This window comes from Hyperolius riggenbachi, chromosome 8, assembly GCF_040937935.1.
Source record: "Hyperolius riggenbachi isolate aHypRig1 chromosome 8, aHypRig1.pri, whole genome shotgun sequence".
Classification (NCBI taxonomy): domain Eukaryota; kingdom Metazoa; phylum Chordata; class Amphibia; order Anura; family Hyperoliidae; genus Hyperolius; species Hyperolius riggenbachi.
In genome coordinates this window covers 160,466,433-160,479,944 of record NC_090653.1, presented here as the reverse complement: position 1 = coordinate 160,479,944, position 13,512 = coordinate 160,466,433, and the positions used below count along the sequence as shown (strand labels likewise).

General features: G+C 47.7%; 1 protein-coding gene across 4 annotated transcripts in view; it reads left to right on the top strand.

Moving 5' to 3' along the window:
- DLG3 (discs large MAGUK scaffold protein 3) overlaps positions 1 to 13,512 on the top strand; it is a 413,798-nt gene that overhangs the window by 237,883 nt on the left and 162,403 nt on the right. For all 4 annotated transcript variants that reach the window (XM_068247624.1, XM_068247623.1, XM_068247625.1 and 1 more), the window contains one exon: positions 4,477 to 4,527. In XM_068247624.1, coding sequence (XP_068103725.1) covers positions 4,477 to 4,527 — 51 coding nt within the window. The remainder of the gene's footprint in view (positions 1 to 4,476; positions 4,528 to 13,512) is intronic.

Here is a 13,512-nt window from a genome sequence, read left to right as displayed (position 1 = left end):
ATTAGAAATGATCAGATCCAGTAACGCATTTCCCCTAGTTGGTTCCGTTACCATTTGAGTCAAGTAATTGTCCTGTAGTGATGTCAGAAATCTGCTGCTTTTACCAGAATGGGTAGCCTCAATACCCCAGTCTATGTCTGGAAAGATGAAGTCACCCATAACTATGACCTCATTTTTACTTGCAGCTTTTTCAATCTGCTGTAGTAATTGCAGTTCTGCAGCTTCATGAATATGTGGTGGCCTGTAGCATACCCCAATAAGCAATTGCCAATGTTTATTTCCACCATGAATATTTACCCAAACGGACTCCACATCTTCACAATCTTCCTCCTAGTAATACAAGTACAGACTGTCACAGGACAGGAGCACACGATCCTGTAGATTACACTAGGGAAGGGAGGACCCTGCCAGAGGCTTACAATCTAAAGGGTTGGGGTGGAAACACTAGGTGGGGCTGTAAAATACTCAGCAGAGAGTTATTGTGTGGTAGGGGGTGGGTAGGCCATCCTAAAGAGGTGGGTTTTGAGGGCTTGCTTGAATGTGTTGAAGGAGGGAGCAAGTCTGATGGATGGTGGAAGGGCATTCCAGAGGGTGGGGGCGGCACTTGACAAATCCTGCAGGTGGGCATGGGAGTGGGAAATGCATGGGGTGGTGAGGCTAAGGTCATTGGAGGATCAGAGGGGACGACCTGGTATACACCTGTAAATAAGTTCCGAGATGTAGGTAGGGCAGGTTTTGTGCACAGATTTTTACGGCAGGCATAGAATCTTGAAACTTATCCTGAAACAGATAGGGAGCCAGTGCAGAGATTTACAGAGGTGAGATGTGGATGCGGAGCGGTGCGAAGAATGGATGCAGCCGCGTTCATCACTGATTGAAGGGGGGCAATGCATTTCAAGGGGAGGCCAGAAAGGAGGGAGTTACAGTAATCAAGGCGAGAGATGATGAGGGCATGGATGAGCAGTTTGGTCGTGTCTGGAGTTAAGAAGGTGCGAATCTTGGAGATATTACGGAGGTGGAAATTGCAGGCTCTGGTAATGTTTTGGATGTGGGGGATGAAGGAGAGGTCAGAGTCCAAGGTGACACCCAGACAGTGGGCCTGGGAGGTAGGGCGAATGATTGTGTTGTTGACTGTGAGGTGGAAATCTGGGAGGGGTGCAGCAGCATGGGGTGGAAAGATCAGGAGCTCAGTTTTGTCTAGGTTAAGCTTCAGGAACCTAGCTGACATTTAGGAGGAAATTGTTGAGAGACATGAGGAGACCTTGTTTATGGTGGTGGATGAGAAATCGGGGCTATGGAGGTAAATCTGAGTGTCATCGGCATAAAGGTGCTATTTGAAGCCCAGGGAGGAGATACGTTTGCCAATTAAGGAAGTGTATATGGAGAACAGAAGGGGGCCCAGAACAGAGCCCTGGGGGACCCTGACTTAGAGGGGGGCAGGGGTTGAGGAGGAGCCATTGAAGGAAGTTGTAAAGGAGCGATTGGATAGGTAGGAGGAGATCGAGGCCAAGGCAAGATCATGAATGCCCATGGACTGTAGTGATTGGAGCAGGAGGGGGTGGTCTACAGTATCAAATGCTGCGGAAAGGTCAAGGAGGAGCAGGATGGAATAACTGCCTTTGGCCCTGGCAAGGGTAAGGTCGTTGACCACCTTGGCGAGGGCGGTTTCAGTTGAGTGTGCAGGTTAGAATCCAGACTGTAGGGGGTCAAGTAGGGTATTGGTGTTGATGTATTGCGTAATGCGTTGGTGGACCAGGCGTTTGAGGAGTTTAGAGGCATAGGGAAGAAGGGAGATTGGGCGGTAGTTTGAGGGTAGGGATGGGTCGAGTGAGGGTTTTTTCAGCAAGGGAAGTACAGTGGCCTGTTTGAAGGCTTTGGGGAAGGTGCCTGTGGAAAGAGAGAGGTTGAACAAGGAGGTGAGGACTGGGGCCAGGTCAGGGAAGTGGGGGAGAAGGGTGTTTACCGGTACTGGATCACAGGGGGAGGAGGTGGTGGGGGTGAAGCTGCTAGCAGTAGGATGACTTCATCAATGGTGGCAAGAGCAAAGAGGTGAGGGGTGGATGAGACAGAGGAGCAGCTGGTAGGGACGGCAAGGGGACAATCTGAAGGGCATTGGGAAGGGAGGGATGGAGGAGGGAAATTTAATTGCGTATTGTTGCAATTTTAGTGGTGAAGTGAGGTTACGTGTGTCAGTGTTGTGCCAAGGTTGGGGGTTTGTTAGGGGGGGAAGATTGAGGGGGCAGTTAGATCTAAAGCAGATGAGAGGGCAAGGTTATATTGTGCAGCCGTTTCATTGGGATATGTGAGGGTGGGTAGGTGGTAGAAGAGGGAGAGAAGGGGACTTGCTAGGACATTTGGGCTGAGATTACATAGGTCTCTCTGCCATCGACCAGGCTGAGGGGTGGGTAGAGAAGTGGTTGATAGGGAAATGGTGAAGGTGAGGAGGTGATGGTCGGAGATAGGTAAAGGTGCGATGTCCAGGTTGCTAAGGGAGGTGGACTTTAAATGAACATCTGTGGTTACCCACAATGAACTGCTACGGTTGCTGAGGGAGGTGGACTTTAAATGAACATCTGTGGTTACCCACAATGAACTGCTACGGTTGCTAAGGGAGGTGGACTTTAAATGAACATCTGTGGTTACCCACAATGAACCGCTACGGAATATCCAAATTATCTTTTTATGCCCATGAAACCAGGCTTACATCCAGAATCACTGGTGTATAGCAAGCCCATGGCTTTACATTTTAAAGCAAAACACACTAAGCATTGCTTTTTAGTAGGAGGGCTTTTTGGTCTCTATTAGTCCCCTATACTTTCCTAGTGGTTTTGGGTCACCCCGAGCTGCTTGGTTACTCTGTTATTTTGTAATGAATTTTTGTTTTTATTTAAATTGTTGTCCACTAGATGTCACCACACTATACCCTGTTCACTTAGAACAGTACACAGGAAGTGTGTGTTTACGCTCATTTCAATGAATAATCACTGGCTTCTGACTGAAGCCGTGATTATTCATTGATCACTCATTTACAGGTACTTTGATCAGCTTTTGGAACACATGTTCCTATTCACTGTATAAATATCTAAAACATCTAATAACATTTTCTCTAGGAACTTTACATTTCTGTTCTTTGGTTTACTAATAATGGTTTTAAAATAATTTCATATATTTTCATCTGAATGTATTTGTTGATTGTTGTGGTTTAATTTCTAATGGAATATTTTAAACCCCTTTTGTAGATCACAAAACTTCTAAATTTAAAATACAAAACTGGTATACTGGCCTTTGAAAACTAAAAAATATCAAGCATTTGTTGTGTGATGGAAAGCCCATATGTTGGATCTTTTAAAGAAATACTTTGACAACTTTAACTTTAAATTAATCTGCAATATTATCTGTGACTCATTGCAAGAAAATAATAGTGATGATGATGGTGTAGGTTGTGCTAAAGCAGCATGATACACCAGTGGGAACCGAAGGTTGAAAGTTCAATGATGTAATTTTGATTAAAGTTAGCTTTACTCTGGTTGTCAAGGAGCGCCATTTTCGTTCAGAAAATGATGAGCAGTTAATCAGTGGATCTAAAGAGTGAGTCCCAAATTAAAGCAGTGAATGAATTAGTGGCTTTTTATGGGTGGGGTCTGAGCTAGGGAGACAGCAGTCGCGGCATGAGATTTGTTAGAATCTAAAACCTGGCATACACATTCAGACAATTGAAGGTTCCAGTCAGTTTACTAATCAGGTTGGTGTCTACAAGATGATATTATGGTCATAAGGTGATACATTAACACAACATAACCGAATAATCAATGTATACACCAAACTAAGTGAAAACACCTAGTTGAAAGATACCGAATTCCATCAATGGACCCCTAAATTAATAAAAAAAAAATAGACTAAGTAGTTTGCACGCACACATCACTGTCAGTCCCGCTCAGTGTGCGCACAGCGCGGCTGGCCAGTATTAGTGTACGCTGAGACGATAACGTCCCACCCGCTGCCCCTTAAACATCGCACCCTGTGTGACGAAAACGGCGCATCAGGTGCCCGCTGAAGAAGCGCATCAATGCGCCGTTTCGGGGGCACCCGATGCGCCGTAAGGGGCAGCGGGTGCGACGTTATTGCCGCACTGTGCACTAATACCGGCCAGCCATGCTGCGCGCGCACTGAGCGGGGCTGTGCGCGAAGTAGCTCTGCGCTGTTACTGCGCGCAGAGCTACTTAGGGGGCACTAAAGGCTTTTCACAGCTAACAGTTAGCACCGCTTTGTGAATCAAGCCCTATATGTGCAAGTTTAGACAATAATAAATAATTATAAATACATCCATTGGAATACAGTTTGTTGAAATAAGTCGATTAAATACTAAGGTAACTGTGTAAATTGGGTAGACTAAAATTGTGGTTGCTGAAAAATTCACATAATTGTGGTGCTCTAAAACGGCTGCAAATCCTTGATTTGTCTATGTCTCTTTTGCAGGTCAACGGCAGTGATGCTCTGTACAAATATGAAGAAATTGTATTGGAGAGGGTAAGTCTGAAAGCATTTAGGGACTATATATAATTTTATGTAAATGTCTTTCTCCTTTTCTGTATTTTTTTTATTTTTAAAATTTAATTGGCAAAGTAGGAACAATTACTGTATTTTGGGTAAGCATACATAAACCAAACAGGAAATATGAACCTTTAATTTAAAGTTAAAACATAAGGTACCACAATAACTGAAGAATAATATCAATGCACTGTGCTACAGGGAGGGTTCTACTATAAGTTTCATTCAACGTGCTGATAAGACTCTATATTAAAAGCAAAACAGATCATTATACAAGTAAATGCCAATTGTAGTCATGGTTCAAACCACATGCAGAATCCAAAAAGTGAAATCCTGTTCCTTTTTAACATGCACTGGCGTATCCAGACGGGGGTTCTGGATGTATGGAACACCCCCCTGAGACTCCTGTACCTTTAAAAAAAATTCTCTGAAATCGCTGAAGCAGACAAGCTGATAAATATACAGAGGCTTGCCTGCAGGGTCTGTGGGAAAAACTCAGCTCTTTCCCTATTGTAAAGACTGCATGTAGACAGCTACATAAGGTATGTCACAGGTTGAAAAGTTTTTGACAGTCCCTAAACTCCAGGAGGGCTGCCTGCAGCTTGTGTGAGAGGCTGACCATCCCTTACATTCTCCACACCCCTATATCATTCCCCTATTCCCACAATCCTCCCCCACTATGTTGTTAATGTTTTGTTTTTGCTTTGGCAATGCTAAATGTATTTGGTCCTGCCAATAAAGCTTTTTTGGATTTGGCTGTCGGGGACAGGAGACACAGTACATGCAAGTAGCCTCTGTGTGATGTGGGACTGCAATACAGATACGCTATCTGCTCTATCTCAGTCTCTCCACTCCACCTGGGGGGCAATCTCCCCCCAGGACCCCTTTCATTCAGTGATTTAGGGCTGGTGTCTGGTGTATTCAGGTTTGTTGTTGTAAGGCAATGCAAAATACTAGGCTAGCTGATAAAACTGCAATTAAAGGGTAGGCAAGCTAGTATATATGCACCGCATGATGCAGAGCTTGCCTGGAGGGTCCGTGGGCAAAAATCTGTCTCTCCCCTATGTCATAATGACTGCATCTTGTTAAACAAGGTGAACATTTTTTGACAGTCCCTAGACTCCAGGAGGGCTGCTTTCTGACTTGTGTGAGAGACTGGCAGGGAGTCCTATTATTATTATTATTTATTGTATTTATAAAGCGCCAACATATTACGCAGCGCTGTACAATAGATAAATGGGTTAACATACAGGTAGAACATACGGAAACTCACAACAAAACAAGATCATGCAAATGATTTGATAACAATACAGTGTCATAGGTCAAGATAGAGACTGTTCGAGTCTACAAGAAGGGTGGTTGTGAGTAAGATTGCATAATCAAGCTGGATACATTAGGGAGGAGGGCCCTGCCAGAGGCTTACAATCTAAAGGGTGGGGTGGAGACAATAGGTGTGTCTTTTGAGAGGGTGTTTAACAGAACATATTATGATGCTGGTGTAGGGGGGTATGCGAGTGTGAAGAGATGAGTCTTGAGAGCTTGTTTGAAGGTATTAAAGGTGGGGGCGAGTGACGGCTGGTGGAAGAGAGTTCCAGAGAGTAGGGGCAGCTCTGGTGAAGTCCTGCAATCGTGCGTGTGACTGAGTTATGCGTGGTGCGACTAGGCGCAGGTCATTGGAGGATCGGAGGGGGCGGGCTGGTATGTGCCTGTGGACCAGATCATAGATGTAGGTCGGGCAGGTCTTGTGCACTGATTTGTAGGCCAAGCACAGGATTTTGAAATGGATCCTAAAGCTGATGGGGAGCCAGTGTAATGCTTTACAGAGCGGAGTTGTAGAGGCGCTGTGGTGAGAAGAATGTATCAGTCTGGCTGCCGCATTCATTACCAATTTAAGTGGGTCAGTACGGTTAGAGGGAAGGCCAGATAAAAGAGAATTGCAGTAGTCTAGGCGGGAGATGACAAGGGCATGGATGAGGAGTTTAGTGGTGTCAGGGGACAGGTAGAAGCGGATCTTGGAGATGTTGCGGAGGTGGAAGTTGCAGGATCTGGCAATACCTTGGATGTGGGCTGTAAAGGAAAGTTCAGAGTCCAGAGTAACGCCTAGACAGCAGGCTTGGGAGGTAGGGTGGATAGTAGTATTTTCAATAGTGACATGCAGATCTGGGAGGGGTGCAGCTGTGCGGGGTGGGAATATTAGAAGCTCAGTCTTGTCCAAATTAAGCTTCAGGTACCTGGCAGCCATCCAGGAGGAAATGGATGTGAGGCAGGCAGAGACTTTGTCCATGGTAGAGGAGGAGAGATCTGGGGTGTGGAGATATATCTGAGTGTCGTCGGCATACAGGTGATAATTGAAACCCATGGAGGAGATGATTTTGCCAATTGAGGCAGTATAGAGTGAGAACAGGAGTGGTCCTAGGACGGAGCCTTGAGGAACACCAACTGAGAGGGGTGTAGGAGTGGATGAAGAGCCATTGAAAAATGTTGTGAAGGAGCGGTTGGAGAGGTAGGAGGAGATCCAAGCTAAGGCTAGGTCCTGAATGCCCATTAGCTGCAGGGAGTGGAGGAGGAGGGAGTGGTCGACAGTGTCAAATGCCGAGGAGAGGTCCAGGAGGAGCAGGATGGAGTATTTACCTTCGGCTTTGGCAAGGGCAAGGTCGTTTACCACTTTGGTGAGGGCTGTTTCTGTAGAATGGGCTGTGCGAAAACCAGACTGCAGGGGATCGAGAAGGGAGTTGGAGTTAAGGAAGTTGGTCAGGCGTTGGTGGGCCAGGCGTTCAAGAATTTTTGAGGCAAAAGGGAGGAGAGAGATTGGGCGGTAGTTGGATGGCAGAGCAGGGTCAAGTGAAGATTTCTTTAGCAGGGGAAGCACAGTGGCCTGTTTGAATATGGAGGGGAAGATGCCGGTGGAGAAGGAGAGGTTGAACAGATGGGTGAGGACAGGGGCCAGATCAGAAAAATGTGGGCGCAGAGAATCAGATGGGACCGGATCTAGGGGGCAGGAAGTGGCAGGTGAAGTTGCCAGCAGCTGGTTGACTTCCTCCACCGTGACAGGATTGAAGGAGGTAAGGGAGGAGAAAGAGGCAGGAGTCGGATGTGGTGGGGAGGCAGGGGCGATAGAGTGGAGGAGAGAAATATCCCTCCGGATGGTTGTAATTTTGTTGATAAAGTAGTTTGATAGGTCAGTGGCTGAGAGAGTGGAGGTTGGGGGGGGGAGGTGTGGGGTTAAGTAGGGCATTGAAGGTGGCAAAAAGACGACGTGGGTTGGAGGCTTGGGTAGCGATCAAGTGAGTGAAGTATATCTGTTTACTATCAGCGAGGGCAGTATGGTACGTCTGCAACTTGGTCTTGTATCCCAGGAAATCATTGTTGTGGCGGGATTTCCTCCATTTGCGTTCTGCAGCTCGTGTCTCATTTTGTAGTTTTTTTGTGAGGGCAGTGTGCCAAGGTTGGGGATTGGGGCGACTGTTGGTACGAAAGGTCAGGGGAGCAGCATGGTCTAAGGCTGCGGAGAGGATACTGTTGTATTGAGCTGCCGCTTCGTTGGGGCAGGTTAGGCTGGGGAGGGAGGAGGAGAGAGAGTGGAGGGGTGTGGCTGGTACATTGGGGTCAAGGTTGCGCAGATCTCTCTGCCAACGTCCAGTTTGGGGAGGGGGACAGGGGGTGCTGGATGGAGTGAGGGTGAAGGTGATGAGGTGGTGGTCGGAGATGGGGAATGGTGTAATGTCCAGGTTGGTAAGTGCGATGGCTTTGGAGAAAATTAGGTCTAAAGTATTACCAGCACTGTGGGTTGTGGCAGGCAAGTAGCCCTTTTACAGGCAAGTAGCCTCTGTGTGATGTGGGACTGCAATACAGATAATGCTCCATCTCAGGCTATTCTCAATTTCTCTCCACTCCTCTTCTCTCTGGGCTAGTGCACGCCAAAATCACAATAACAATCGCTAGCAATTAGTGAGTGCGATTTTCAGAGCGATTTCTGAATGAATAATTTAAAAAAATGCTACATGCGGTATACCTGCGATTTTGAAAGAATCACAACGCTGCTGTGGGAACACCCACATAGGGTAACATTAGCCAAGCGCTTTTCAAATCAATGTTGATTTGAAAAACGCTCAGAAGCACTCTTGGTTTGCACCAGCCCTCCCTCATTCACCTTTGTTTCCCTCTTTCCCTAGTGCTGGCTGGCTGTGTCTTCTTGTCATACAGTAAAGCTAAATAAAAGTGCAATCCTGGTGAGGCAAATTATTATTATTTAGTATTTATATAGCGCCGCCATCTTCCGCAGATGCATATATCCCTGCATCATATGGGTATCGCTTGCGCTATGTGACATGTGACATATTCCACTGAATTGTCCAAACTAAGTCCATCTCCCGTTCCTCTCTCGGGGAGTTGTTCCAGCGCTGTCCCCTGTTCAAATTTGCTACTTCCAGAAGCCCTCAGAAACACTCGTGTCCTTGAGTACTTCCAAAGATAGGCAGCTCCGTAATACGCCAGCGCACTTTTGTGCATGGGCAGTATGGAGCCACCTGTATTCGGAAGCACTTGGGGACATAAGTGCTTCTAGACCTTTCAGGAATCCCCCCCCCTTAAAAATCCTGCGTTTGCCCCTGACATGTACAGTGCTGCAGTATATGGAAGGCATCCTCCTTATATGACAGTACACCCCACAGATAGATTTTTCAGCATTCAGGACAACAATACAAATATCAGCAAGGTGACAGGGATGTCACCGGCAGTGTTATCTAAACCAGATAACCCTAGTCCACACAACTAAAGATATCTGCCAACACGTGTTTTCTAGTAAAGCATGACCAACACACAGCAGTGGAGCTGTAAGTTTAGGCTTTTGCTAAACAAGATCTGTGCCACTTATTGCCATGCTCCTGACACAATGACACAGAGTTCCAAACCTCCAAGTTTTATGTAGTAAACATGAAGAGGCGGAGTAAGTTTTCTTATGCACAAATGTCATAGGCTACGTTCACAGTGGTGCAGTGTAGTGCAACGGTCGCATTGTAACATGACTTTCTGTACTGCAGAAATACTGTTGTTTGAGCCATTACCATGATATGCATTTATTCTTATAACATGCTGTTTTCCCATTCAGATGTACTGTACAGTGGTGCCTTAACCTCCTTTGCAGTATGGATGAGCCTGACTCGTCTAGGGAAAAAAAGATGAAAACAGTATGGGCCAGTCAGGCTTGTCCAGCAGTTCTGGGGTCCGTTTTTTCGCATGCATTTTTCGCATTAAAATTTGCATTCATATGCAAATTTTGTCATGCTCTTGATACCTGCATGTGAAAATTTGCACACGAAAACGAATTTTAATGTGAAAAACTGCCCATTTTCTGCCGAAAAGCTGAAGAGTGGGGAAATTGTCTAACAAAAGCAGAGATCACCGAAACAGAATGAAAACGCAATTAAATTGCTATGAAATATGACAAAATAGCACGCTGACAAGAGCCATGCAGAGGATCCTCATGGGGTGGTGCCTAAATTTGAAAAAGGGGCTCTAATCAATCAATCAGTCGTGCAAAATTGTTTATGTAATGCCCGCTCTCCACAAAGCAGTATTATGCAGTCTTAGCCTCCTGCCCCCTTCCTTTATAGCAGTATCAGGCAGACTCTGGGTCTCCTTCCAACCAAGTCTTTTGGCTCCACTACCGTCAAATCAGGAGTGATAGGTGCCCACTATTAGACCCACCTATTATTACTGGGACCTCTGTCCCTTTTGATCAGCACCCAGGCTTTTTTTCCAGCAAAGAGGAAGTGGTTATCAATATGCAGTGGTTACTAAGCATTGGTAGGTGCAAAATTGCAGTGGGTGCTGAGGTGCCAAAGTACAGTCTGTGTCAAGCTGCAGTGAATGCCAAAGTCCAGTTTGTATTGGGTGTTTATTTACAGCGGGTGCTATGCAGTATTGGGTGCTGAATGAGTAGCAGATAGTGATAAACAGTGCGTGCCATGTGAGTGCTAATTGGTACATGGAGCCATGTGAGTGCCGGGTACAGGCCCAGAGTGGGTACTGGGTGCATGTAGGTGTAGTGGGCAGGAATTGAGTGAGTAGGGATTGCCATGTGGGGTCTGGATGTGGGACTGCCATGGGAGAGAACTGGGTCTCATATGGATTCATATAATGGGTGGGTACTGGATGCTATTTGGGTAAGGCCATGGAAGGGTACTAGGTGCATATAATGGCTTGGGAACTTGGTGCCATGTGAGTAATGTGCCATGTGGCTGTTGATTATGGAGGGCATAGTGTCATGTGGGTCCTAGGTGCAAATACTGGATGCCAAGTGGGTACTGGTGCCATGTGGGTGATGGGTGCTGGCTACTGGGCTATTGGTTGCCATGTGGGTGCTAAATGCAGATGTGAATTCTTTACGCCGGCACAGGGTGTCATGTGGGTTCTGGCTATATGGGTAGGTATCAAGTATCATGAGGTCACTGTTTGAGCTGGGGGAGGTAGAGGTCAGTGTGGGTGCTGGAGGAAGGAGAGGCCAATGTGGGTGCTTGGGGAGGAAGAGGTCAGTGTGGGTGCTGGAGGAAGGGGAGGTCAATGTGGGTGCTGGGGAGGGAGAGGTCACTGTGGGTGCTGCTGAGAGCAGGAGGGGTGCTGCTTGGGGAGGGAAAAGTCACTGTCAGGTTAGTGTAGGTGCAGGGGGAGGCCACTGTGGCTGCTGGAGGAGAGATAGGTCAATGCGGGTGCTGTGGTAGGCAGGATCACTGCTAGTGCTGTGGAGGGAGATGTCAATGTGGATGCTAAGTGGAGGGAGGGGTCACTACGGGTGCAAGGTGGAGGAAGATGTCACAGTGGGTGCTGGGGGAGGGAAGGGAGAAATCACAGTGCATGCAGCTGTTAGGGAGACACCATTTTACTTGCTCCCACACAGCTGACGGAATGGCCACTAGGGATGGCCCGAACTTCCGATTTTAGGTTCGCGAATGTTCGCATGTTCACCATAGACTTCAATGGGGAGGCGAACTTTGAGAACTAGAAAAAATTATGCTGGCCACAAAAGTGATGGAAAAGATGTTTCAAGGGATCTAACACCTGGAGGGGGGCATGGATGAGTGGGATAGATGCCAAAAGTCCCAGAGAAAAATCTGGATTTGACGCAAAGCAGCGTTTTAAGGGCAGAAATCACACTGCATGCTAAATTGGAGGCCTAAAGTGCTTTAAAACCATTCCTCATCATCCGAGTCTGACTCCTCCTCTTCCCCACATGACTCTTCGTCCTCCTCCCCCCTCTGTGCTGCCGCAGGTGTTGAGGAAACATCTGGTTCTGATGCAAATTGCTCCCACAACCGTTACTGCCGTAACTGTTCCTCTTCACGCTCCTCCACAGCTTGATCCACAACTCTACGCATGGCACGCTCCAGGGAGTAAGCGTAGGGGATCAAGTCGCTGATGGTGCCTCCACTGCGACTCACCAGGTTGGTCACCTCCTCAAACGGCTGCATGAGCCTGCATGTATTTCGCATCAGTGTCCAGTTCGGGGCCAGAACATCCCCATCTCCCCAGATTGTGTCCTTCTACTGTAACTGTACAGGTACTGGGTGACGGCTTTTTCCTGGTCTAGCAGGCGAGAGAACATGAGCAGGGTTGAATTCCAGCGAGTCTAACTATCACATATCAAGCGTCTCACCGGCAAGTTGTTTCTTCGCTGAATGTCCGCAAAGCGTGCCATGGCCTTGTAAGACCGCCTGAAATGCCCACACAACTTCCTGGCCTGCTTCAGGACGTCCTCTAAGCCTGGGTACTTTGACACAAATCTTTGAATGACTAGATTGAGAACATGTGCCATGCAGGGTACATGTGTCAGCTTTCCCAAATTCAAAGCGAAAAGGAGATTGCTGCCGTTGTCACACACCACGTTGCCGATCTCCAGCTGGTGCGGGGTCAGCCACTGATCCACCTGTTTGTTAAGAGCAGCCAGGAGAGCTGGTCCAGTGTGACTCTCCGCTTTGAGGGAAGCCATGTCTAAGATGGCGTGACACCGTCATACCTGGCATGCAGCATAGGCCCTGGGGAGCTGCGGCTGTGTAGCTGGAGAGGAGATCGCGGCACCAGCCGAGGAGGAGGAAGATGACGACCTACTCCCTGCTTGCCATCGGTCACCAGGTTGACCCAATGGGCTGTGTAAGTAATGTAGCTGCCCTGACCGTGCTTGGCAGACCAGGCATCCGTGGTCAGGTGGACCCTTGACCCAATGCTGTGTGCCAGAGATGACACCACTTGCCTCTCCACTTCATGGTGCAGTTTGGGTATCGCCTTTTTAGAGAAATAATTGCAGCCTGGCATCTTCCACTGTGGTGTCCCAATGGCCACAAATTTACGTAAGGCCTCAGAGTCCACCAGCTTGTATGGTAACAGCTGGCGAGCTAACAGTTCCACCACGCCAGCTGTCAGACGCCGGGCAAGGGGGTGACTGGCAGAAATTGGCTTCTTCCACTCAAAAATTTCCTTCACGGACACCTGGCTGCTGTGGGCAGAGGAGCAGGAACCGCTCAAGGTCAGAGGCGAAGTGGAGGAGGGTGGCTGTGAAGGTGAAAGGGAGAAAGTGGCTGAAGACACTGCACCTGAAGGAGGAAGAGGAGAAGGAGGGTGGCTTTTCTTTTGAGTGCTGCTTTTCCTCAGGTGCTCTTCCCATTGCAGTTTGTGCCTTTTCTCCAGGTGCCTTTGTAAGGCACTTGTCCCTAAGTGGGTATTGGCCTTTCCACGGCTCAATTTTTGCTGGCAGAGAGTACAGATGGCTTTGCTCCAGTCTGAGGCACACGCACTAAAAAATGTCCAAACCGCTGAGCCCCGTGGGGTGATGGCACTATGGTGGCCTCAGCAGCTGACGTTGAAGGGCATGTTGGCTGGCTGTACATAGGTGGCGATACATGGCGCCGGATGCTGCCACCAGCTTTTTCTGACATCGAGCTCCCCCTACCTCTTTCAGCAACTCGTCTCCTC